This window comes from Coregonus clupeaformis, chromosome 14, assembly GCF_020615455.1.
Source record: "Coregonus clupeaformis isolate EN_2021a chromosome 14, ASM2061545v1, whole genome shotgun sequence".
Taxonomy (NCBI): Eukaryota; Metazoa; Chordata; class Actinopteri; order Salmoniformes; family Salmonidae; genus Coregonus; species Coregonus clupeaformis.
In genome coordinates this window covers 44,308,644-44,335,500 of record NC_059205.1, presented here as the reverse complement: position 1 = coordinate 44,335,500, position 26,857 = coordinate 44,308,644, and the positions used below count along the sequence as shown (strand labels likewise).

The 26,857-nt window shown below is 47.0% G+C and overlaps 1 protein-coding gene across 2 annotated transcripts in view; it reads left to right on the top strand.

Moving 5' to 3' along the window:
- The window catches only part of LOC121580858 (glypican-5-like), a 242,452-nt gene that overhangs the window by 179,008 nt on the left and 36,587 nt on the right, over positions 1–26,857 (top strand). For both annotated transcript variants that reach the window (XM_041895964.1, XM_041895962.1), the window contains one exon: positions 15,488–15,626. In XM_041895964.1, the coding sequence (XP_041751898.1) occupies positions 15,488–15,626 (139 nt within the window). The remainder of the gene's footprint in view (positions 1–15,487; positions 15,627–26,857) is intronic.

Here is a 26,857-nt window from a genome sequence, read left to right as displayed (position 1 = left end):
CCTTCCCCTCTCTCAGGGGAATACCACCATCCTGGTCGTTGTGGACCGTTTCTCTAAGGCCTGTCGTCTTCTCCCTATGTCGGGTCTTCCTACTGCCCTACAGACTGCTGAGGCCCTATTTACCCACGTCTTCCGGCATTACGGGGTCCCCGAGGATATAGTGTCTGATCGAGGCCCCCAGTTTACCTCCCGGGTGTGGAGAGCGTTTATGGAGCGTTTGGGGGTCTCGGTTAGCCCTACCTCGGGGTACCACCCGGAGAGTAACGGGCAGGTAGAACGTGTCAACCAGGATGTGGGTAGGTTTCTGAGGTCGTATTGCCAGGACCGGCCTGAGGAGTGGGCGCGTTACATTCCCTGGGCCGAGATGGCCCAGAATTCTCTCCGCCACTCCTCTACCAACCTAACCCCTTTCCAATGTGTATTAGGTTACCAGCCGGTTCTGGCACCGTGGCAGCAGAGCCAGATCGAGGCCCCTGCGGTGGATGATTGGATGAGGCGCTCGGAAGAGTCGTGGAACGCTGCCCACGTCCACCTGCAGCGGGCCGTCCGTCGTCACAAGGCGAGCGCCGATCTCCACCGCAGTGAGGGGCCGGTGTACGCACCCGGAGATCGAGTCTGGCTCTCTACCAGAAACCTACCCCTCCGCCTGCCCTGCCGGAAGCTGGGTCGGTGGTTTGTGGGGCCCTTTAAAGTCCTGAGAAGATTGAACGAGGTGTGTTATAAGTTACATCTACCTGTTGAATATAAGAATATTAACCCCTCGTTCCATGTGTCTCTTCTCAGGCCGGTGGTAGCTGGTCCACTCCAGGACAATGAGATAGGAGAGACTCCTCCGCCCCCATTGGACATCGAGGGGGCTCCGGCGTACACCGTTCGGTCCATCTTGGACTCCAGACGCCGGATGGGGGGTCTCCAGTATCTCATGGAGTGGGAGGGGTACGGCCCGGAGGAGCGGTGCTGGGTGCCGCGGAGGGACATCCTAGACCCATCTCTCCTGTCGGAGTTCCACCGGGACCATCCCGCGCGCCCTGCTCCGCGTCCTCCTGGTCGTCCCCAAGGCCGGGGTCGGCGCACGGCTGGAGCCGCGCGTCAAGGGGGGGGTACTGTCACGGTTTCGGCCGAGGCTGCTCCTCCTCCTGGTTCGGGCAGGCTTCGGCGGTCGTCGTCCCCGGAGTACTAGCTGCCACCGATCTATGTTTCATGTTCGTTTGGTTTGGTCTTAATGTTGTACACCTGTGTCTAGTTAGTCCTCGTTAGTGTTCTATTTAGTTCTCGTTGTGTGTGTCTGTGTTTGTGTGTGATTGCGCCTCTGTTACGTGTTGGAGCTACTTTTTCCCTCCAGTGTTTTGGAGTGGTATCTTTGCACATGTTTTGTGCGCCGTTTATTTTGTCGCCTGTGTGCGCCTGGTATTCGCCTTCAGGCTTATTGTGCTTTTGTTTGTGTGAATTTTGCACTAAAGCCTTTGAACTGAGCCTCTGCGTCCTGCGCCTGATTCATACACCACACCCACCTTCAGCACCTTATGACATGGCTACTATATTGTGATCACTACATCCTATGGATTTGGATACTGCTTTAAAGCACATTTCTGCAGCATTAGTAAAGATGTGATCAATACATGTTGATGATTTAATTCCTGTGCTGTTTGTAAATACCCTGGTAGGTTGACTGACAACCTGAACCAGGTTGCAGGCACTGGTTACAGTTTGAAGTTTTTTCTTGAGTGTGCAGCTTGATGAGAGCCAGTCAATATTTTAATCACCCAGAAAATATGTTGATATCACATACATTATCAAGCATTTCACACATATTATCCAGATACTGACTGTTAGCAGCTTCCCACAAGAATGGGCTTTAGTATCCAAAAAGTGTTAAACAAATAAAAATATATTTTATATTTGAGATTCTTCAAAGTAGCCATCCTTTGCCTTGATGACAGCTTTGCACACTCTTGGCATTCTCTCAACCAGCTTCATGAGGTAGTCACCTGGAATGCATTTCAATTAACAGGTGTGCCTTGTTAAAAGTTAATTTGTGGAATTTATTTCCTTCTTAATGAGTTTGAGGCATTCAGTTGTGTTGTGACAAGGTAGGGGTGGTATACAGAAGATAGCCCTATTTGGTAAAAGACCAAGTCCATATTATGACAAGAACAGCTCAAATAAGCAAAGCGTCACGTTTCAGGAGAAGACCCAGATGCAGACAGTGTCGAAGTAACAAATGTTTATTACAAAAACAGACGACAGGTCATGCATGGGCAGGCAGAGGTCAGTAATCCAGATCAGAGTCCAAAAGGTACAGAACGGCAGGCAGTCTCAGGGTCAGGGCAGGCAGAGGTCAATAATCCAGGGTGGTGTGACAAGGTACAGAACGGCAGGCAGGCTCAGGGTCAGGGCAGGCAGAATGGTCAAAACCGGGAAAAAGACAGGAGCAAGGGGAAAACCGCTGGTAGGCTTGACGAAACAAAACGAACTGGCAACAGACAAACAGAGAACAAAGATATAAATACACTGGGGATAATGGGGAAGGTGGGCGACACCTGGAGGGGGGTCGAGACAATCACAAAGACAGGTGAAACAGATCAGGGTGTGACACCATCATTACTTTAAGACATGAAGGTCAGTCAATCCGGAGAATTTCAAGAACTTTGAAAGTTTCTTCAAGTGCAGTCCCAAAAACCATCAACTGCTATGATGAAACTGGCTCTCATGAGGAAAGGAAGACCCAGAGTTACCTCTGCTGCAGAGGATAAGTTCATTAGAGTTAACTGCACCTAAGATTGCAGCCCAAATAAATGCTTCACAGAGTTCAAGTAACAGACACATCTCAACATCAGGAGACTTTGTGAATCAGGCCTTCATGGTCGAATTGCTGCAAAGAAACCACTACTAAAGGACACCAATAATAAGAAGAGACTTGCTTGGGACAAGAAACACGAGCAATGGACATTAGACCGGTGGAAATCTGTCCTTTGGTCTGATGCATCCACATGTGAGATTTTTGGTTCCAACCGCCATATCTTTGTGAGCCTCAGAGTAGGTGAACGGATGATCTCTGCATGTGTGGTTCCCACCGTGAAGCATGGAGGAGGTGTGATGGTGTGGGGGTGCTTTGCTGGTGACACTGTCAGTGATGTATTTACAGTGGGGGAAAAAAATATTTAGTCAGCCACCAATTGTGCAAGTTCTCCCACTTAAAAAGATGAGAGAGGCCTGTAATTTTCATCATAGGTACACGTCAACTATGACAGACAAAATGAGGAAAAAAAATCCAGAAAATCACATTGTAGGATTTTTAATGAATTTATTTGCAAATTATGGTGGAAAATAAGTATTTGGTCACCTACAAACAAGCAAGATTTCTGGCTCTCACAGACCTGTAACTTCTTCTTTAAGAGGCTCCTCTGTCCTCCACTCGTTACCTGTATTAAATAGCACCTGTTTGAACTTGTTATCAGTATAAAAGACACCTGTCCACAACCTCAAACAGTCACACTCCAAACTCCACTATGGCCAAGACCAAAGAGCTGTCAAAGGACAGCAGAAACAAAATTGTAGACCTGCACCAGGCTGGAAAGATTGAATCTGCAATAGGTAAGCAGCTTGGTTTGAAGAAATCAACTGTGGGAGCAATTATTAGGAAATGGAAGACATACAAGACCACTGATAATCTCCCTCGGTCTGGGGCTCCACGCAAGATCTCACCCCATGGGGTCAAAATGATCACAAGAACGGTGAGCAAAAATCCCAGAACCACACGGGGGGACCTAGTGAATGACCTGCAGAGAGTTGGGACCAAAGTAACAAAGCCTACCATCAGTAACACACTACGCCACCAGGGACTCAAAACCTGCAGTGCCAGACGTGTCCCCCTGCTTAAGCCAGTACATGTCCAGGCCCGTCTGATGTTTGCTAGAGTGCATTTGGATGATCCAGAAGAGGATTGGGAGAATGTCAGATGAAACCAAAATAGAACTTTTTGGTAAAAACTCAACTCGTCGTGTTTGGAGGACAAAGAATGCTGAGTTGCATCCAAAGAACACCATACCTACTGTGAAGCATGGGGGTGGAAACATCATGCTTTGGGGCTGTTTTTCTGCAAAGGGACCAGGACGACTGATCCATGTAAAGGAAAGAATGAATGGGGCCATGTATCGTGAGATTTTGAGTGAAAACCTCCTTCCATCAGCAAGGGCATTGAAGATGAAACGTGGCTGGGTCTTTCAGCATGACAATGATCCCAAACAAACCGCCCGGGCAACGAACGAGTGGCTTCGTAAGAAGCATTTCAAGGTCCTGGAGTGGCCTAGCCAGTCTCCAGATCTCAACCCCATAGAAGATCTTTGGAGGGAGTTGAAAGTCCGTGTTGCCCAGCGACAGCCCCAAAACATCACTGCTCTAGAGGAGATCTGCATGGAGGAATGGGCCAAAATACCAGCGTGTGAAAACCTTGTGAAGACTTACAGAAAACGTTTGACCTGTGTCATTGCCAACAAAGGGTATATAACAAAGTATTGACAAACTTTTGTTATTGACCAAATACTAATTTTCCACCATAATTTGCAAATAAATTCATAAAAAATCCTACAATGTGATTTTCTCATTTTGTGTGTCATAGTTGACGTGTACCTATGATGAAAATTACAGGCCTCTCTCGTCTTTTTAAGTGGGAGAACTTGCACAATTGGTGGCTGACTAAATACTTTTTTTCCCCACTGTATAATTCAAGGCACACTTAACCAGCTTGGCTACCACAGCATTCTGCAGCAATACGCCATCCCATCTGGTTTGCGCTTTCATTTGTTTTTCAACAGGACAATGACCCAACACACCTCCAGGCTATGTAAGGGCTATTTGACCAAGAAGGAGAGTGATGGAATGCTGCATCAGATGACCTGGCCTCCACAATCACCCGTCCTCAACCCAATTGAGATGGTTTGGGATGAGTTGGACCACAGAGTGAAGGAAAAGCAGCCAACAAGTGCTCAGCAAATGTGGGAACTCCTTCAAGATTGTTGGAAAAGCATTCCAGGTGAAGCTGGTTGAGAGAATGCCAAGAGGCAAAGGGTGGCAATTTTGAAGAATCTAAAATCTAAAATATATTTTGATTTGTTTAACACTTTTTTGGTTATTACATGATTCCATATGTGTTATTTCATAGTGTTGATGTCTTCATTATTATTCTACAATGTAGAAAATTCTCACATCCAATGGCTTTGAGACGTGCTGGATATCAAAGTCAAAAGTGGAAGACGTGTATGTATACCACCAACTGTGTTGATTATGTCAACCCTTAGGTCTTCATCAGGTCTGCATACATTGAGACTATGACAACTTGATGAAGATGTGAATCATGATGGCAACTTCATACCATCACCATCAAAACACTAGGGCTGCTTCCCAAAATGGCACCCTATTCCCTATAGAGTGCACTACTTGATCGAGCTGATCGTGGACTACAGGAGACAGCAGAGAGCACCATCCATATCGTCGGGGCCGCAGTGGAGAGGGTAAAAAGCTTCAAGTTTCTCGGAGTGCACATCACTGACGACCTGAAATGGTCCCTGAAGAACTTTGGCTTGGCCTGTAAGGTCCTCACGAAGACCCTACAGATGCACCATTGTCAGCATTCTGTTGGGCTGTATCACCGCCTGGTAGGGCAATTGCACCGTCCACAACTGCAGGGCGGGGTGGTGCGGTCAGCCAAACGCATCATCGCGGGCACAATGCCTGCCCTTCAGAACATCTACAGCACCCGGTGTCACAGGAAGGCAAAGAACGTCATCAAGGTCTTCTGCCACCCGAGCCACGACCCGTTCACCCCGCTATCATCTAGAAGGAGGAAACAGTACAGGTGTATCAAAGCTGGGTCCGAGAAACTGATAAAAAGCTTCTATCTTCAGGCCATCAGACTGTTAAACAGTCACCACTAGCCGGCCTCCGCCCAGTACCCTGCCCTGAACCTTAGTCACCTTAGTCACTGTTACCAGCAGTGGTGTAAAATACTTAAATAAAAATACTTTAAAGTACTACTTAAGTACGTTTTTTGGGGTATCTGTACTTTATACTTTTACTTCACTACATTCCTAAAGAAAGTCATGTACCTTTTACTCCATAAATTTTCCCTGACAACCAAAAGTAGTAGTTACATTTTGAATGCTTAGCAGGACTGGAAAATGGTCTAATAATCGCACTTCTCAAGAGAACATCCCTGGTCATCCCTACTGCCTCTGATCTGCCGGACTCACTAAACACACGTGCTTCATTTGTAAATTATGTCAGTGTTGGAGTGTGCCCCTGGCTATCCGTAAATGTGTTTAATATAAGGAATTTTAATACTTAAGTATATTTTAGCAATTACATTCACTTTTATTTTAATGTATCTTTACTTTTACTGAAGTATGACAATTGGGTACTTTTCCCACCACTGGTTACTACCTGGCTACCACCCAGTACTCTACCCTGCACCTTAGAGACTGCTTTACCCTATGTACATAGAGTAATTTAACACTGGTCACTTTAATAATGTTTACATACTGTTTTACCCACTTCATATCTATATACTGTATTCTAGTCATGGCTCATCCTATATAACTACTTTTGTACACACCTTTTCTATGCATATACTGTCCATACTGTCTATACACACCATTATACTGTATATATACACTACCGTTGAAAAGTTTGGGTTCACTTTTTGATAGAAAAGCATTTTTTTTGTCCATTAAAATAACATCAAATTGATCAGAAATACAGTGTAGACATTGTTAATGTTGTAAATGGCTATTGTAGCTGGAAACGGCTGATTGTTAATGGAATATCTACATAGGCTTACAGAGGCCCATTATCAGCAACCATCAGTCCTGTGTTCCAATGGCACGTTGTGTTTGCTAATCTAAGTTTATCATTTTAAAAGGCTAATTGATCATTAGAAAACCCTTTGGCAATTATGTTAGCACAGCTGAAAATGGTTGTGCTGATTAAAGAAGCAATAAAACTGGCCTTCTTGAGACTAGTTGAGTATCTGGAGCATCAGCAATTGTGGGTTCGATTACAGGCTCAAAATGGCCAGAAACAAATAACTTTCTTCTGAAACTCGTCAGTCTATTCTTGTTCTGAGAAATGAAGGCTATTCCATGCGAGAAATTGCCAAGAAACTGAAGTTATCATACAACGCTGTGTACTACTCCCTTCACAGAACAACGCAAACTGGCTCTAACCAGAATAGAAAGAGGAGTGGGAGGCACCGGTGCACAACTGAGCAAGAGGACAAATACATTAGAGTGTCTAGTTTGAGAAACAGACGCCTCACAGGTCCTCAACTGGCAGCTTCATTAAATAATACCCGCAAAACACCAGTCTCAATGTCAACAGTGAAGAAGTGACTCCGGGATGCTGACCTTCTAGGCAGAGTTGCAAAGAAAAAGCCATATCTCAGACTGGCCAATAAAAAGAAAAGCTTAAGATGGGCAAAAGAACACAGACACTGGACAGAGGAAGATTGGAAAAAAGTGTTATGGACAGACTAATCGAAGTTTGAGGTGTTCGGATCACAAAGAATAACATTTGTGAGACGCAGACCAAATGAAAAGATGCTGGAGGTGTAACGATCCCGGCAGTCTGAGTCGGGTCCTGTCTGTGGACTAGTTTTTCTGCTCGTGATCTCCAGTTTCCCGAGGGTTCTGGAACGCTCCGGGGAGCTCTCTTGATTTCCGCACCTGCATCCCATCAGCAATCTGCACACCTGGTCCTGATCATCACCCTTCTTAGGCTCTGGCCTAACATCCATTCCCTGCCGGATCGTTAGCCATGAACAGTAGGTTTACCAGAGTATCAGTCTTAGAGCTTCTAGCGTTAGTTTTGTTGTTTTGCACCTTGTTGGTTTGTTGTTTACTTACCTCCGTTTTTGTTCCATCTGCAGTCACTCGTCCGGAACCTTCATCCAACCTCTGCCTGGTGGTCGGCGGCTGCCGAGCCATGATTGGATCAACCACTGCACCCCCAACAACTAATCAACGCCGCCCGCTCTGTTCCCTGGATTATTCAGCATCACTCTTGAATTTGTAAATAAACACTCACCTTCGTTTCAACTTACCTTGTCCTGGTCTGCTTCTGGGTTCTGGCTTTGTAACTCGTGACAGAACGATCCGGCCAGTAATGAACCCAGCGGACCTGGACTCTGTTCGCCATGCCATTACCCATCAGGAGAAGATGTTGGGCCATCATAGCACGGAGCTACAGGAGATCGCGTTGGCAGTTCGGAACCTTTCTACCGGTCTGACGGAGGTCCAGAACCAGCGCAAGTTTCCGGTGGAGGATCCACTACCGGTTTCACCCATCTCGCCTGCCGCGTCTGGAGCGGTGTCCTTCCGTGAGCCCAAGGTTCCGACGCCGGATAAATATGAGGGGGAGCTGGGAAGATGCCGTTCTTTCCTTATGCAGTGTGGGTTAGTGTTCGATCTACAGCCCTACTCTTATGCCACAGACAAGGCTAGGATAGCCTTTGTGATTGAGTTGCTGCGTGGTCGAGCGCTGGAGTGGGCTTCAGCCGTTTGGGAACGACAAGACCCTGCATGGCTTCATACCAGGGGTTCACGGCCGAGATGAGGAAGCTTTTCGACCATTCCGTCCGAGGGGGGGACGCAGCTAGGCGCCTGTTTCGCTTCACCAAGGAACTCGCAGCGTGGCCGACTTCGTGATCGAGTTCAAGACGTTGGCTGTGGAGAGTGGGTGGAATGAGGAGTCTTTGCAAGCGGCCTTTACCAGGGTCTGTCGGAGCAGCTCAAGGATGAGTTGATCTCCTATCCGGAGCCTAGTGACCTGGACAGCTTGGTAGCCTTGTCTATTCGGGTGGATAATCGAGTCCGAGAGCGAAGGAGGGAGAAGCAATGGGGTCCGTCCAATCGATCAGCTTCTCAGGTTCCAGTCGGGTCGGGATTGGACCAGAATACGTCGATCATCGTCCACCACACAGGATTAGTGGAGAGGTCCTGTCTCCCGATTCGGAACCAATGCAAGTAGGGCGGCACGGGTTAACCAAGGAGGAACGCCAACTCAGACGTAGGGACTAACTGTTGCCTCTACTGTGGTGGTTCGGGACATTACCTCGCCACCTGTTCCCGGCGGTCGTCAAACTGCGCGGCTCGCTAAAGTTGGGAGGACTTTTAGCGAGCCAGTTTCGACCTCTCAATACCTCTGTCAGACCCCGTTTCCCGGCTACCCTTGTGAACAGGAATCAGAGCTTAGCGATTAACGCTTTCATCGATTCAGGTGCCGATGGAAGCTTTCTTGATGCCGAGTTGGTGGAACAGCTGGGGCTTTCCAAGGAGCAATTGCCGGAAGCCATTGAAGCGACCACTCTGAACGGCAGTAGTCTGGCACGTATCACGATGAGGACTGAACCGGTTAAGATGCTGTTGTCGGGGAATCATTCGGAGATGATTTCATTCTTCATTCTGCCGTCTTCCCATGTTCCTCTGGTCCTTGGATACCCCTGGCTGAAGGAACACAATCCCACGTTCGATTGGGTGACGGGCAAGGTAACGCAGTTGGAGCCTTGATTGTCATGCTAACTGTCTCAAGACTGCCTGTCCCCATTCGGTTCCCAGTCAGGTGATTGAGGCTAAACCCCCAGATTTGTCCCTGGTTCCCGAGACATATCACGATTTGGGGGAAGTGTTCAGTAAGCAGAAGGCTCTGTCACTCCCTCCCCACCGACCATATGATTGTGCCATCAACCTGTTCCCTGGAGCTGTCTACCCCAAGGGAAGGTTATACAGTATCTCCCGCCCTGAACGTGAGGCTTTGGAGACCTACATCAAGGAGTCCCTAGCGGCTGGTCTCGTTCGTCCCTCGTCATCACCCCTGGGGGCAGGATTCTTCTTCGTGGGTAAGAAGGATGGCTCTCTTCGACCGTGTATTGATTATCGGGGGTTGAATGACATCACGGTCAAGAACAAGTATCCCCTGCCCTTGATGAGTTCTGCTTTCGACTCCTTACAGGGTGCTACGGTGTTCACCAAGCTAGACCTACGCAATGCGTATCACATGGTCCGGATCAGAGAGGGAGACGAGTGGTTGACGGGTTTCAATACACCGATGGGTCACTTCGAGTATCAGGTGATGCCGTTTGGATTGACCAATGCTCCAGCGGTATTCCAGAGTATGGTGAACGACGTCCTGAGAGATATGATCGGTCTCTTTGTGTTTGTTTATCTGGATGACATTCTGATCTTCTCGAAGGAACCTTCCGACCACGTCCAGCATGTCCGGCAGGTTCTGCAGCGATTGTTGGAGAATCGCCTGTTCGTGAAGGCCGAGAAGTGCGAGTTTCACGCCCACACGACATCCTTTCTCGGGTACATCATCTCCAGGGAGAGATTAGGATGGACCAGGAGAAGGTTAGAGCGGTTCTGGAATGGGTCCAGCCCGGTACGAGATTGCAGCTCCAGAGATTTTTGGGGTTTGCGAATTTCTACCGCAGATTCATCCGGGATTACAGCCGTGTGGCCGCTCCGTTAACTGCCTTGACTTCCAGTATCAGGAGCTTCAAGTGGAATCCGGAGGCGGATCGAGCGTTTCTGGATTTGAAGAGGCGATTCACCAACGCACCGATTCTCTCTCAACCGGACACGGCCCGTCAGTTCGTCGTTGAAGTGGGACGCGTCTGATGTGGGAGTTGGCGCCATCCTGTCGCAGCGATGCTCCACGGACAGTAAACTCCATCCCTGCGCCTACTACTCTCGTCGCCTTTCGCCTGCGGAGAGGAATTACGATGTGGGTAACCGGGAGCTTCTCGCGGTGAAACTTGCCTTGGAGGAGTGGCGCCACTGGTTGGAGGGGGGCGGAGCAACCGTTTATTGTCTGGACTGACCACAAGAATCTTGCTTACGTGCAATCGGCTAGACGTCTCAACTCCCGTCAGGCCAGGTGGTTGTTGTTTTTCGGACGATTCAATTTTTTCCCTGACGTTCCGACCTGGATCTAAGAACGGCAAGGCGGACGCCTTGTCTCGGATGTTCTCCAAGACGGAGGAGAGTGGGTCCAAGACCGAGACAATTCTTCCCCGGAACTGCGTCGTGGGAGCTGTTAGGTGGAAGATTGAGGAGGAGGTGATGGCGGCCCTTCGGACGCAGCCCGGTCCGGTAACGGTCCACCCGGTCGGTTGTTTGTGCCTGAGTCGGTTCGTCCTGCGGTCCTCAAATGGTCCCACGCCAGCAAGATGGCTTGTCACCCTGGCGTGGCTCGGACGATGGCGTTTCTTCGCAGACGCTTTTTGGTGGCCTGCCATGGCCGAGGATACTCGGGGTTATGTTGCTGCCTGTCCAGTGTGTGCGCAGAATAAGAGTACCAATCGGCCCAGCTCTGGACTACTTCACCCCCTTCCTATTCCCCGGCGACCATGGTCGCATCTGGCCCTGGACTTTGTCACTGGGTTGCCCGCTTCTGAGGGGAACACGGTCGTTCTGACTATCGTGGACAGATTCAGCAAGTTCGCCCACTTTGTGCCAATTGCCAAGCTTCCCTCTGCCTCGGAGACGTCCGAGATCCTGGTTAGGGAGGTTTTCAGGGTCCACGGTTTGCCCAGTGATATCGTTTCCGACCGTGGCCCTCAGTTTACCTCTGCTGTCTGGAAGTCCTTCTGTTTGGCCATTGGAGCTACAGTCAGTCTCACATCTGGTTTTCACCCCCAATCTAATGGTCAGGCGGAGAGAGCCAACCAGAAGATGGAATCCACGCCACGCTGCCTGGCCTCTTCCAACCCCACCTCCTGGGTCTCTCAGTTGCCTTGGGTTGAGTATGCCCACAATACTCTCCCTACATCTGCCACTGGGATGTCTCCCTTCCAGTGCCTGTATGGCTACCAACCTCCCTTGTTCCCTTCTCAGGAGAAGGAGCTCTCAGTGCCTTCTGTTCAGGCCCATATTCGTCGTTGCCACCGGACCTGGCATCGGGCCAGAAAGGCACTCCTTAGAGTTTCGGACCGGTATCAGCTCCAGGCGAATCGTCGCCGGATCCCCGCTCCCACCTATACCATCGGAGATAGGGTCTGGTTGGCCACACGGGATCTTCCTTTACGGACTGAGTCTAGGAAGTTGTTACCGAAGTTCATTGGTCCGTTTGTGGTGGAGAAGGTGATCAATCCGGTGGCAGTTCGACTCAAACTCCCGAGGACGCTCAGAGTCCATCCCACCTTTCATGTCTCCTGCCTCAAGCCTGTTTTCCTCAGTCCTCTGTTGCCTCCTCCGCCTCCTCCTCCTCCTCCTCGGATGATCGGAGGTGGTCCTGCCTACACGGTGCGACGCATCATGGATTCCAGACGGCGGGGCCGGGGTTTCCAGTATCTCGTGGACTGGGAGGGGTATGGTCCTGAAGAGAGGAGTTGGATTCCGCGGCGACAGATCCTAGATGCTGACCTCATCCGTGACTTCTACCGCCTCCATCCTGGCGCTCCGGGAGTCCGCCCGGTGGCGTTCGTCGGAGGGGGGTACTGTAACGATCCCGGCAGTCTGAGTCGGGTCCTGTCTGTGGACTAGTTTTTCTGCTCGTGATCTCCAGTTTCCCGAGGGTTCTGGAACGCTCCGGGGAGCTCTCTTGATTTCCGCACCTGCATCCCATCAGCAATCTGCACACCTGGTCCTGATCATCACCCTTCTTAGGCTCTGGCCTAACATCCATTCCCTGCCGGATCGTTAGCCATGAACAGTAGGTTTACCAGAGTATCAGTCTTAGAGCTTCTAGCGTTAGTTTTGTTGTTTTGCACCTTGTTGGTTTGTTGTTTACTTACCTCCGTTTTGTTCCATCTGCAGTCACTCGTCCGGAACCTTCATCCAACCTCTGCCTGGTGGTCGGCGGCTGCCGAGCCATGATTGGATCAACCACTGCACCCCCAACAACTAATCAACGCCGCCCGCTCTGTTCCCTGGATTATTCAGCATCACTCTTGAATTTGTAAATAAACACTCACCTTCGTTTCAACTTACCTTGTCCTGGTCTGCTTATGGGTTCTGGCTTTGTAACTCGTGACAGGAGGAGTGCTTGATACCAGGCAATGTGATGGTCTGGGGTGCTTTGGTAGTGGTAAAGTGGGAGATTTGTACAGGGTAAAAGGGATCTTGAAGAAGGAAGGCTATCACTCCATTTTGCAACGCCATGCCATACCCTGTGGACGGCGCTTGATTGGAGCCAATTTCCTCCTACAACAAGACAATGACCCAAAGCACAGCTCCAAACTATGCAAGAACTATTTAGGGAAGAAGCAGTCAGCTGGTATTCTGTCTATAATGGAGTGGCCAGCACAGTCACCGGATCTCAACCCTATTGAGCTGTTGTGGGAGCAGCTTGACCGTATGGTACGTAAGTGCCCATCAAGCCAATCCAACTTGTGGGAGGTGCTTCAGGAAGCATGGGGTGAAGTCTCTTTAGATTACCTCAACAAATTGACAACTAGAATGCCAAAGGTCTGCAAGGCTGTAATTGCTGCAAATGGACGATTCTTTGACGAAAGCAAAGTTTGAAGGACACAATTATTATTTCAATTAAAAATGATTATTTCTAAACTTGTCAATGACTACATTTGCTATTCATTTTGCTATATTTCCTATTCAAACTAATTTAATGTATGTTTTCATGGAAAACAAGGACATTTCTAAGTGACCCCAAACTTTTGAACGGTAGTGTATATTGTTTTACTCCGAAAACGTGGGGGGCCAAATAAAACCACCTGCATGCCAAATTTCGCCCGTGGCCCGCCAGTTGGTGAACACTGTCCTATTCCTTCTAATTAAGATGTCATCGCAGAATGACGTGAATGACAGGTGACAACATGCAAGGTCAATATGGAGTCAGTGTCATGTTTTGGAGAAGATGGCTACCATGATGAACACAGTGGAACAACCTGGGCTTTTGGTGATTGTTTCTGCTTTATCCACCAAAGTTATTTGGACATCTTTACAAGCAAGGCTTTGCAGGGACAAGAATAAAGCCTTAACTTATAACTAATGGGCCCTAGTTATAACCTATAATTAAGGCTCAGAGGTTTTTTTTGGACAGCTAAACTCCTGACAACAACAAGACAATATGTCAATAAAACATGTAAGTCTATCTCTGTTGCTTCTGCAGTCCTGTCTTGGTCACTCCTCTAGCCCTTACTGTACACAGACATCAGCATAGACCTAACAGAACAGAAAGGACATTCAATATTGACTCCAAAAGTAATGTCTCATACCGTCACGTGTCTCCTTCAATATGCTCTCACACTACTCAAATGTTAATTCAGAAATAAAGTTCTGCAAAGAATTCTAAGAGTTTTACAGAGAATTCTAATAAACTTTTACAACGCTTGGCTTCAGTAAGAGAAAATCCCTGATTATCTCACCCTGTTCCTTATGCATTATTCTCTAACTAGAGGACATTTTCTCTTTCTTACTCTTCTTCAGCCTATTTCTCTTTTTATAACCCCCCCCTACACGCCAATCGCTGCGCGTCACCTCTCGGGCGCTTGTTGACATTTGCCTTGATTGATGTGTCAGGGAAATGAACCTAAGCGCCACACACACACCTACACACGGTCGCTTTGAAGAGCCCCTGGGTCCTCTAGAGCAGAGGGCTGTTGCTAGCAGCGCCCTGGCCCGCCGACGCTGTCGCACACTGGGGTGTGAAGGGTTACGCTGTGGGGGCGGCAGGAACCAGAGCTAATATGCTATCGCGCTAATGCCACTGACTCCTTTACCCCCAATGGGTTATGATGTGGCTGAGAGGGATCCATGTGAAGATAGACAGAAGAATAGAGTGCCTTTGGGTATAGAAGACTGACACGACCTTTGACAATCATTGTAGCCGAAGGGTCCTAGTCTCTTGTGCCTGTCTGTTTCGGATGTAGCCAAATAATCAGTAGAATGGCAAACACTGTGGAATTGGCCCCTATTTCAGCAGTTGTCTGTACTGTCATTGCGTTCTGTAAATGTAAATGTTTTGTCATTTAGCAGACGCTCTTATCCAGAGCGACTTACAGTAGTGAGTGCATACATTTTTTCTTACTGGTCCCCCGTAGGCATCGAACCCACAACCCAGGCGTTGCAAGTGCCACGCTCTACCAACTGAGCCACACGGGATGGTTCTGTAGGATAAAAGGTCTAAGTGAGGAAGAGTGGCGCAGTGGTCTAAGGCACTGCATCGCAGTGTTAGCTGTGCCACTAGAGATCCTGGTCGTCCAGGATAGGGGAGGGAATGGCTGGCAGGGATGTAGCTCAGTTAGTAGAGCATAGTGTTTGCAACGCCAGGGTTGTGGGTTCGATTCCCACGGGGGGCCAGTATTAAAAAATGATAATGTATGCACTCACTAACTGTAAGTCTCTCTGGATAAGAGTGTCTGCTAAATGACTATACATTTAAAATGATGGGAGAGTCAAGTGAAGGGATAGGTTGGTAAGGTGTTTATTCCTGTGTCATCATACCTCTATGTATGTTATGTGTCTCTCTCCACCAGGAGATCCAGGACATGCTGCCGGGGCTGGGCCAGAGAGAGTCCTGGGGGGAGCTGGGTAGTGGAGACACAGAGGACGGCAGTGGATACTGTGACGATGAGGACGGGTGTCAAGGGTCTGGAACGGGGACAGTCAAAACCTGTGAGTGACACAGATGCACGTACACACACACACACACACAACCAGGTGTGCACGCACACACACGCGCACCTCTTTGACCTCTAATTCAGTGTTTACATCTGAACAACCAAATATATCAAGCCTCTAGTGTAGATGGCCAGGCAGGACTGACTCTGTGTCTGGGTGAGTTCTAGTACATTCTGGCTGAAGAAGCCAGCAGCTGTCTGCTAATACTAACAGGGCTAGGCAACACACTGGAGACCTAGACTGACACCATATGCTGGGAGGGAGGGCGGGCTAACAAAAGGCTTGGGCATCCTGTATTTGGAAAACATCTGAGAAGGAGAATAGTGCATCTGCTTCACTGGGCAACCATGCCAGTTCCTGTCCTTGGTTTCTCGCTCTCTTCCTCTCTCTCTCTCTCTCTCTCTCTCTCTCTCTCTCTCTCTCTCTCTCTCTCTCTCTCTCTCTCTCTCTCTCTCTCTCTCTCTCTCTCTCTCTCTCTCTCTCTCTCTATCTCTGTCTCTCTTCCTCTCACTTTCTCTCTCTCTCTCTCTCTCTCTCTATCTCTCTCTCTCTTTCTCTCTCTCTCTCTCTCTCTCTCTCTCTCTCTCTCTCTCTCTCTCTCTCTCTCGCTCTCTCTCTCTCTCTCTATCTCTCTCTCTGTCTCTCTTCCTCTCACTTCCTCTCTCTCTCTCTCTCTCTCGCTCTCTCTCTCTCTCTCTATTTCTGTCTCTCTTCCTCTCACTTCCTCTCTCTCTCTCTCTCTCTCTATTTCTGTCTCTCTTCCTCTCACTTCCTCTCTCTCTATCTCCCGCTATCTCCGTCTCTCTCTCAATTCAATTAAATTCAAAGGGCTTTATTGGCATGGGAAACGTGTCTACATTGCCAAAGCAAGTGATATAGACAATAAACAAAAGGAAAATAAACAAGGGAAATAAACAATCAGAAATTAACAGTAAGCATTACACTCACAAAAGTTGTATAAATAATTTAGACATTTCAAATGTTATATTATTGGCTATGTACAGTGTTGTAACTGTGCAAATAGTTTAAGTACAAAAGTCTCTCTCTCTCTCTCTCTCTGTGTCTCTTTGTCTCCCCCCCTCTCTCTGTCTCTCTCCCCCCCCCTCTCTCTCTGTCTCTCTCCCCCTCTCTCTCTCCCTGTCTCTCTCTGTCTCTCTCCCTGTCTCTCTCTCCCTGTCTCTCTCTGTCTCTCTCCCTGTCTCTCTCTATCTCTCTCTCTGTCTCTCTTTGTCTCTCTCTCTCTCAATTCAATTCAATTCAATTTAAGGGCTTTATTGGCATGGGAAACGTGTGTTAACATTGCCAAAGCAAGTGAAGTAGATAGTAAACAAAAGTGAAATAAACAATAAATATTAACAGTAAACATTACACTCAGAAGTTTCAAAAGAATAAAGACATTTCAAATGTCATATTATGTATATATACCGTGTTGTAACAATGTGCAAATAGTTAAAGTACAAATGGGAAAATAAATAAACATAAATATGGGTTGTATTTACAATGGTGTTTGTTCTTCACTGGTTGCCCTTTTCTTGTGGCAACAGGTCACAAATCTTGCAGCTGTGATGGCACACTGTGGTTTTTCACCCAGTAGATAAGGGAGTTTATCAAAATTGGGTTTGTTTTCTAATTCTTTGTGGATCGCTGTAATCTGAGGGAAATATGTGTCTCTAATATGGTCATACATTTGGCAGGAGGTTAGGAAGTGCAGCTCAGTTTCCACCTCATTTTGTGGGCAGTGTGCACATAGCCTGTCTTCTCTTGAGAGCCAGGTCTGCCTACGGCGGCCTTTCTCAATAGCAAGGCTATGCTCACTGAGTCTGTACATAGTCAAAGCTTTCCTTAAGTTTGAGTCAGTCACAGTGGTCAGGTATTCTGCCACTGTGTACTCTCTGTTTAGGGCCAAAGAGCATTCTAGTTTGCTCTGTTTTTTTTGTTTGTTCTTTCCAATGTGTCAAGTAATTCTCTTTTTGTTTTCTCATGATTTGGATGGGTCTAGTTGTGTTGTTGTTGTTGTTGTCCTGGGGCTGTGTGGGGTCTGTTTGTGTTTGTGAACAGAGCCCCAGGACAAGCTTACTTAGGGGACTCTTCTCCAAGTTCATCTCTCTGTAGGTGATGGCTTTGTTATGGAAGGTTTGGGAATCGCTTCCTTTTAAGTGGTTATAGAATTTAACGGCTCTTTTCTGGATTTTGATAATTAGCGGGTATTGGCCTAATTCTGCTCTGCATGCATTATTTGGTGTTTTACGTTGTACACGGAGGATGTTTTTGCAGAATTCTGCATGCAGAGTCTCAATTTGGTGTTTGTCCCATTTTGTGAATTCTTGGTTGGTGAGCGGACCCCAGACCTCAGAACCATAAAGGGCAATGGGTTCTATAACTGATTCAAGTATTTTTAGCCAGATCCTAATTGGTATGTCAAATTTTATGTTCCTTTTGATGGCATAGAAGGCCCTTCTTGCCTTGTCTCTCAGATCGTTCACAGCTTTGTGGAAGTTACCTGTGGCGCTGATGTTTAGGCCGAGGTATGTATAGTTTTTTGTGTGCTCTAGGGCAACGGTGTCTAGATGGAATTTGTATTTGTGGTCCTGGCAACTGGACCTTTTTTGGAACACCATTATTTTTGTCTTACTGCTCTCTCTCTCTCTCTCTCTCTCTCTCTCTCTCTCTCTCCGTCTCTATCTCTCTCTCTCTCTGTCTCTCTCCCTGTCTCTCTCTATCTTTGATGGGCCAGTGTGTTGACAAGGCCGCTGGACCTGCCTCTGGGGCGCTGTTGATTTACAGGGAGGACCTCTAACCCAGGAACTATTAACTAATTTACAGATTTATTCCAGTTACACACATATGCCCCCGCACCCCGCCAAACACACACTCATAAATGTATACACACGCACACAAACACACACACACAGTCAATACATGTATATACACTCTCTCTCACACACACACATACACACACATTAACCCGCACCCACCCCATCACACACACACACACAGCTATGCAGTGGGACCAGAGTGTGATTATGAGGTTGAACCTCTCTACTGCACGGTTCTGCTAAAAGGTCAAGCATTAAAGGGGTATGCCACATCTCAAAGACAATGAGAGTGCAGTTCTCCCTAACCCCATTGTCTCTCTCTCTCTTTCTCTCTCTCTCTCTCTCACACACACACACACACACACACACACAGCCAACCGCTTAGTAATGGCACTGTTGATTGGCCAGATCAATCCCTATTTGCCTTAAAGCAAGGCTCTCTATGTAATAGCCAAAATGTCCTTGGCGTTTAGGCCCTAACTGTGTTTTCACATTACTTAATGCCATTAAAGTAACTTCAGTCATTAGTTACTGCCATTGACATAGACCGGACAGTCTCTTTCCATCCACTCTGATGTGGAGTGTTCTCACATAGCATTGATGTGATGGCGGTTGTTTTTCCACACCATGTGACCTGACCTGGAAAAGCTTTGGGCCCTAGTTAGTGGTTATACTTGGGGTCATGAGTTTTTCCTGGTCAGGTTTCATGGTAAGGAAAAACTCCTGGCCTTAGAGTTACAGTATGTAGTGGGTTTTGGTATAGAGAGACTAGATCATCACCCTACAGAAGATGTAGTATCTAACAATCCTGCAGCAACAGGAAATGTGAATCATTATGGACATTTTTGTAAGGGTCGATACATTTTTCGTAAGGGAAAATCAAGTCTGAAATTTCAAAGTGGAAATTATAAACTTCAGAAGCCTTTTTAAACCTCAAATACACTACACGTTTTACATTTCCTGCATTGCAATGATCAAATTAAGATCCTACATTTGTAAATCTTTCTAGGCTTGGGAAAAGGAGGGTCTCCCACTGTAAATGCCAGGGGTATGGAAGCAGGGGAATACAGAAAGGCAATCAGGAGGCACAACCTACCATGCTTTAGAGAGGGTCACCTAGCAACAGGCGCTAAACGGGCGCTAGCGTGGCAACAGCATGGCAGGGGCCTGGGTTAAGGAATCAGGGGGAGCGAGGGTGAGGGTAAGGTTGTGTGCTTTACTGGGGTACGGTTAGGGGGTATGGGGTACAGCTCAGAGCAGTACAGTTTGAGTAAATGGGCTTAAGAGGACAATGTCACCCACTAGTTGGCCAGTCGATGTGACAAGGCCCCAAGATGGAGGAGATTCCTGAAGAGGAGAGTTGGGTCTATGGGAGAGGAGAGGAGAGGAAAGAGAGTAGAGGAGAGGGGGCCCTGTACTGAACACACACTCTAACACTTTAACTAACTCTGTACTGTACCTTTGGTGAACTTCTTTAAACAAGCTTGTGTGTGTCAACACCCAAACTCACACACGCTCATACACACTCCAGGTGCCTCTCCATATGGGCAGGTGTGTGTGTGTGGTCCTTGTAAATGAAGTGGAGGACACCCAGCTGAATCCACTCCTACGTAGCTAGTATCTATCAACGTCAGTTCCAGGCAACCAGGCAGCAGGCACTTATCAGATTAAATAGCGGTGTAGAACAAATACCCCCACAAGTGAGTGTGTGTGTGTTTCGTGACTGAAGTCTCACATCTAACACACACTCACCTGTGGTGGTATTTGTTCTACACATTGTCTGCAGCCCAGGTGATTGACAGAGACACCTCATGGTGGAGCCAAGAGCTTTCACCTGCTTTTCACTGACACCTGCTCTGTAACCTGTCAACTGGTAGAGAGAGAAAGATCTGAGTGACTGGAGCTAACACACCACACACACTCTATTCTTTAGACACTGCGTAAGAAAGCCATTCTCTGGCAGCACATCTCTATTCAACAACCCACTATCTATTTAATATGTAGTCTTAAGGCCTTGCTAGAGAGGGGATGGGGGGGAAGAGGGCTTTCACAGTTGAATAATAGAGGAGAGCGTTTTATGTGAGTAAAAACTGTTATTAGCCTGTCAACGTCTCAATAGGGCCGGATGCAGGGGGATGACTTCTGCATTTGCTTCTTGTTGAAGCTAACACTGTGTGGTACAAGGCTTGTAATACTTCAATGTCCACATATTTACATATATACAAAAAAAGCAATTAACAAATCACTCCACTAGTGCAGAGTGGATTTACACTTGGCTAGGAGGCTATCTCAACATTAACCAAGCCTTGCAGGAGTGTTGAAGACTAGCAGATACAGTTTTTATCTCAGCCGGGAGTTTGTTCCACTCTACCACTGGTGTATATTAAAACGTGTTCTGGCCAGTACCGCTCTTGAATTGACATGGCACAAAATCTGTGGCACTGCCTCTCATGGTGTTGGAATGAAAGTCCCTAACAGTAGTAAGATAGTTCTTTAGATACTGGGGGACTGTACCATATGCAATTTGATGGGCCAATCCCAGCTTCAGCTGAATTACCCTTGATGAAGTTAGGGGAGCTACTGTACCAGGTAGTGCATGCATAGTTAAAGTGAGGCTGCACTAAAACTAAGTGTTTTCAAGGTCCCTTTATCTAGAAGTTTGGCTTTTCTGGACAAGAATGTCACTTTCTGGTTGACCTTGGCAATTACTTTCTGCCCCATGTTCTCCCCTGTCAGAATCCTGTCTAGTTCACAGCCTAAGTATTTAACACAGTTGTTGGCTGTAACCACTGTCACCCACCCAAACTCTAAAACCTGGTGATCTACCTAGCCTAATTTTACAGCCAAATAAAATGAAGAGACAGCTTGTCGTCTGACAGCCTGTTACTGATACTCGCCAGTTCTGCACTACCATACTCTTGTCTTTGTGAGAGACCAAAAGAGCTGAATCGTCTGCATATAAAAACAGTTGACAGGAACAAGCTGATTTCATATCATTGATACTGTATATAACAGGAAGAGTAGTGGCCCTAAAACTCAGCTGATTAACCTTGCATCTGATAAGGTGCCATTGACATCAACCCTCTAATACCTTCCTGACAGATGCGACATGAACCACTCTACTGCTATGCTGCTAAAACTAAGGCCCTTAGCTTGTAGAGTATTATCTGGTGGTCTACTGTATCAAAGGTTTTCTGAAGGACCAGTAACACCATCCCACAGAATTGTCCATCATCAATCTCTTTCTTATTACGGTCGGTTAAATACAGTAAACATGAATCAGTTGAAAGTGACTTTCTAAAACCGGAATGCAAATCATACATCAGAGCATTATTGGACATGTACAGGTCAATTTGCTCATAGATAATCTTCTCCAGAACTTTGGACAGGACTCCCAGAATAGATCAACTGTAATTACCTTGGTCTACCTTGCTACCTTTCTTGTGTAGTGGCATAACCATAGCAAGTTTCAAGTCATTTGGGACCCTCCGTTGCTCTATTGAGAGATTTATGATATAGGTGATGCAGGGTGAAATATGTTCAGCAGCGTCTTTTAACAAACTTGGCAGGCATATTCTCCAGACCAGTTGCTTTAGAATATTTCAATTCAGCTAACCGCTTAGTTACTTTGCATTGTGAAACCTTAGCAAAACCAAAGGAGTCCGCTAGAACCCCCTGCTGCACATGACTTTCACCATACAACCCAAGGTGATCAGGCAGCTTATCAACAAGCTCTTTGGCCAAGTGTTGAAACGGTCTACCACCTTGGTCCTGTCAGATAAAATCTCCCAATTTTTGCTCAGACTGACTTTACTTGCTGTGGTTTTGAGCCTTTTGCAGTAGCCCAGCTGTTTAAGAGAGTGACAACGTTTCTTTAGATTGTTCCTGTGTTCTTCGATTTTGTCATGGAAGTAGGACCTCTTTGCCTCATTACACATTTTTCTCACCTCATTTCTCAATTTATTGAAAATAATACAATCAGACTGATCTGTAGACTTCATACATTAACAAAAAAAAAAGTTGTTTCTCTTGTTGATAGCATAAAAAATGTCATTATTCATCCATGGTTCAGACCTCTGCTTAACCCTAACAGTTTTCATGGGTGCAAAGTCAACAACATTTAAAAACATCCCTTTAAAAAGTTCCCAAGCTTTCTCAATATCATTGCACTGCAGTACGGGTGACAGTCAACACGTGAAATTGTCTTTGATCTTCATTGTTTTATGTTGATTAAACAACTTTCTCTGGCTTTTCCATAAGTTATAGAGTGGTCACTCTTACCACCAGCCTCGTACGAACCATCCTGATCTACACGTATAGCGAAACAGAATGTGAGCTTGCGAGATCAGGATGGTTCGTACGAGGCTATCATACCACGACCCACTCTGGGATATCATAGACCTGCCAGAAACCAGAATTAGATCAATAACGGTTCGACTAGAGTGGCAGACACTTGTGGGTTCCTTAATCAGCTGAAACAGATCAAATGAATGACAGACACTGGTGAATGCTTTGAGCATAGCATCAGTGTTAAAATCACCAGTCATTATAACCTCAGAGCTCTCAAAACCTGTACATTTGGAACATGTCCTCCAGTAGGTCATAAAAGTTACATTGGTCGGGGGGTCTGTTACAAGCACCAGCTAAGATTGGTTTGCTCTTGGGTAGGAGGATGTCCACCCAAACAGCCTCAACAAGTGCATGTTTACGATCAATCCTCTGGTTAAAACAAATGTCTGCTCTTATGTGCACACAGACTCCTCCCCCATTGCAAATCCGGTCTTTCCTCAAAACCATGTCATTCTCAATTTCAATTTCCAAATCACTAATAGAACAGTCCAGTCCAGCCATGACTCCGTAAAGCACACAATCCCAGCATTGCTACTGCCAATAAACATATGAATCTCGTCGATGTTTGGTAGAAGGCTACGGACATTCAGAGTTATGAAATGCAAACCATGTTGTTGTTACTCGGTGGTAGATCTTCTCCTATCTTTACCTCTATAATGCTCCTGTTTAATTTTCTCTGAAAGTGTTGCCAGGATGTTATACAAGATCAGTAGCTAGCTACCAGCCAAAGAGTCAGCCTGAGAGGTCTTGTACATGTGCCAGAGAAGGAGAAAGATGGAGAGACAAAGTGAATGAGAGCTCTAGTGGAACTGTAGTATCACCTGAACCACAGAGCAGTAGAGCGATCATCTCTCTTCCCAGCTGCAGGGACAGCACATCAATTATGTATCAGAGAGAATCGCTTTGTCCCCCTCACCGCCCGCCTGACCTGTCGCCCAATAGGTGTGTGTGTGTGTGTGTGTGTGTGTGTGCGGTGCGTGTGTGTGCACGTCTGTGTGTGTGTGTGGCTGCTGGCTACTCAATAGGATAGACCTTTTATTAAGTGGCTAGTGCACTCGGCCAGTCCCTATGGATTGCCCCTGGCTCCAGTCGATACACAGATCTGTCCCTCTCTCTCTATTCTTCACTTCTATTACCTGGACGCGCACACAACAGCCTGCTAATAATGCATTTAGACAACGTTGTGGGGATTTTTTGGATATGATACACTTTCATGTGTGTTAGTGGTGTATCTTCCTTGGTGGATTGTGTAGTAGAATATACTTTTCTCCTAAGTAATTCATTTGCAATCAATTAGCTTACTATTTTCAGTCAGGTGTAGGCTATTACAAGACGCATTGTGAACCGATTGTGATCAGATCTTCCTGAACACCTCCAGAGGTAGTCAGGGACACATTGTGTCTGGATATCTTACAAGGTATAAACAAGGCATATCTGTGACTGCGTGTCTGCCACAGTGGAACAACCCCACCTCATCTCTCCACCCTCCCTCTTCCCATATCCCCCAGTACATTCCAGTGTGGATTGGGAGACAGAACAGCAGAATTCCGTTGTTATCCCTCTACTATATTCCTCAATTAACCCAGGAATGTCCCGGCTTTATTTGCCCAGGGCCAAGTTACATCAGGAATGCCTGTCTCTGTTGAGTCCCAAATGGCACCCTATTCCCTACTGTACTGTATATAGTACAGTTATTTTACCGGCCCTGGTAAAAAGTAGTGTACTATATAGGGAATAGGGTGCCATTTGGGACACAACCTCTGTGTTATGTGTTAGCATGCATGGCGAGGCTCCAGAGATCCATTGGGGTAAGGGTAGCTCATCTGTCTCTCTCCCCCACATAGGGCAGCCCGAGCCAGGGGAGTGATGAAGCGGAGCTCCCTGGCCCATCTAAATTAACCTGGTCCATTTTCAGGGTCGCACACACCACCGGTAGCCCTGTCGATAATGCTAATCTAATTAGGTGTGTGTATGTGTCCACCAACAAAATATTTCCTGTTGAATTCCCTGAATGCCAACGACACGTCACTCTGTTGCACCATTGAGGGTGTGTGTGTGTGTGTTGATGCACGTGTGTGTCTCTGGAGACTAATAAGATGAGATGAATACGAATGCAGCAACAGTACCTCCAATTATGGGTAAATAAACACTAAAGCAAATATTTTCTTCTCATTACTTTCAAAGCAGCGACTCTAATGGTTGCTGTACAGGTAAAGACAAAGCTCCTCTGGGACCTGTTTTCATGTCCAGGAGTGGTTGAACAGCATCTTTTACATTTCCCGGCCAATGCAAGGCATCCAGCCTTTATCAGTCTAAGGTGTTTGATTTAGGTTCCAGTCTCTCTGGAGGCATGGGTTAGAATCAATGTTCTTGTTCGTTCAAGTCTTCAATGCCTGTGTCTCTTCAGTTGCTCTACCATTCTGCAGCTTTTCTATTTGGGCGGCAGGTAGCTTAGCGCGTAAGAGCGTTGGGACAGTAACCGAAAGGTTGCTGGTTTGAATCCCTGAGCTGACTAGGTGAAAAATCTGCCAATGTGCCCTTGAGCAATGCACTTAACCCTAATTCTTCCTGTAAGTCGCTCTGGATAAGAGTGTCTGCTAATTGACTAAAATGTCAATACTGAACTTTAAAACAAATCTGAACTTTGACATAGACATTTTTCTTCAAATGAATCTATGGTTCGCTCTCTCTAGGCTATATGGAGTTTAAAAGTACAATAGGTTATATATTCTGACTATAAGCTTTCTTTTAAGTGCTCAGCTAGCTAACCTCTGTATCTCTCCAGCTAGTGTCTGCTAGCATCCCAGAGGTGTACAGTACTAGTCCATGCCTGCATCCCAAACAGCACCCTATTTCCTACATAGTGCACTACTTTTAGCCAAAGACCTATGGGCCCTGGTCAATAGTAGTGCACTATTTAGGGAATAGGGTGCCATTTGGGATGAATTCCATAGCTCCTATAATAGTGCATCTCTGCTGTAGGAAGGAGCTGCTTATGGAGGAAATGATGTCTAATGAAAACCATCTCCTGGCCTGATGGTCTCCTGCTCTGTCCAGGGACTCCTTAATTAATACCCCCATATAGACTCATAAACTCCTCAAGGGAGGACCATGCCAACATAGACAGAAACTACCCAGGCCGAGTGACTGTAGGAGGCTGGGCTGGGGTTGGGATACAGTAGGGCTGGTGTGAGGGAGGGGAGAATGTATTTTAGGAATGCTGATGTGAATGATACTGCGGTGTTTCTGTGTGTTGGTGTTGGGATTGTTTGAGAGAATGGATGAGTTTGACAGTGTTGGGAGGATGGTATTCCTCCAGTGGACAGACAATGGATACACATGGTCCAACTGACCCCAAAAGTTGACTTTATGAAACACTTTACAGGGGAAGAAGTAAGGTGTTTTCTGATGGCGAAGTCCCTGCTCATGCCACATCAGGGCCCCACCCAGCTGAACCAAAACCCCTCCGAAAGCTTCTTTGATCCCCCTGTCCAGTCCCCACCCTACCTCTGTGATCCCTCCATCCTCACCCTGCCCTGCCTTGCGGAGCTCTGCTGAGCCCTGGATGAATGGCCAGGGGAACCAGGGGAAATGACAGTCCTGCTGTAATATCCTCCATCCTCCATCCTGGGACCAGACATCTGCTGTACAGACACAGACACAAGCACAAAGGGTCCCACAGGGCCAGAGCTGAGCCCCTAGGAAGGATGGTGGTTGTACTCTGGTAGAAAGCCATGGCCCTCCTAAACCCGCCTTCCTCTCCACCCTCATGCCTCTTCACCTCACCTTTCCTCTCCACTCTCTTGCCTTTCCCCTCAGCAGTACCCCTCTACACATGCCTCCATGTTACCTCAGTCTCCACTCTTCCCTTACCCCCCTGATCCCTCACCCATGTACCACTCTATCCACATGATCCCCCATTCTCTACTCCTTGTGCCTCTCTGCCCATATTCCCTACTCACTTGATAGGGAGGTGCGTTGTTGAATGAAAGGCAGGTGCGTGATTGGGCGCAGGGCAGACCTGTTCTCACAGAAGATCCAATAAGATCCTATATAATC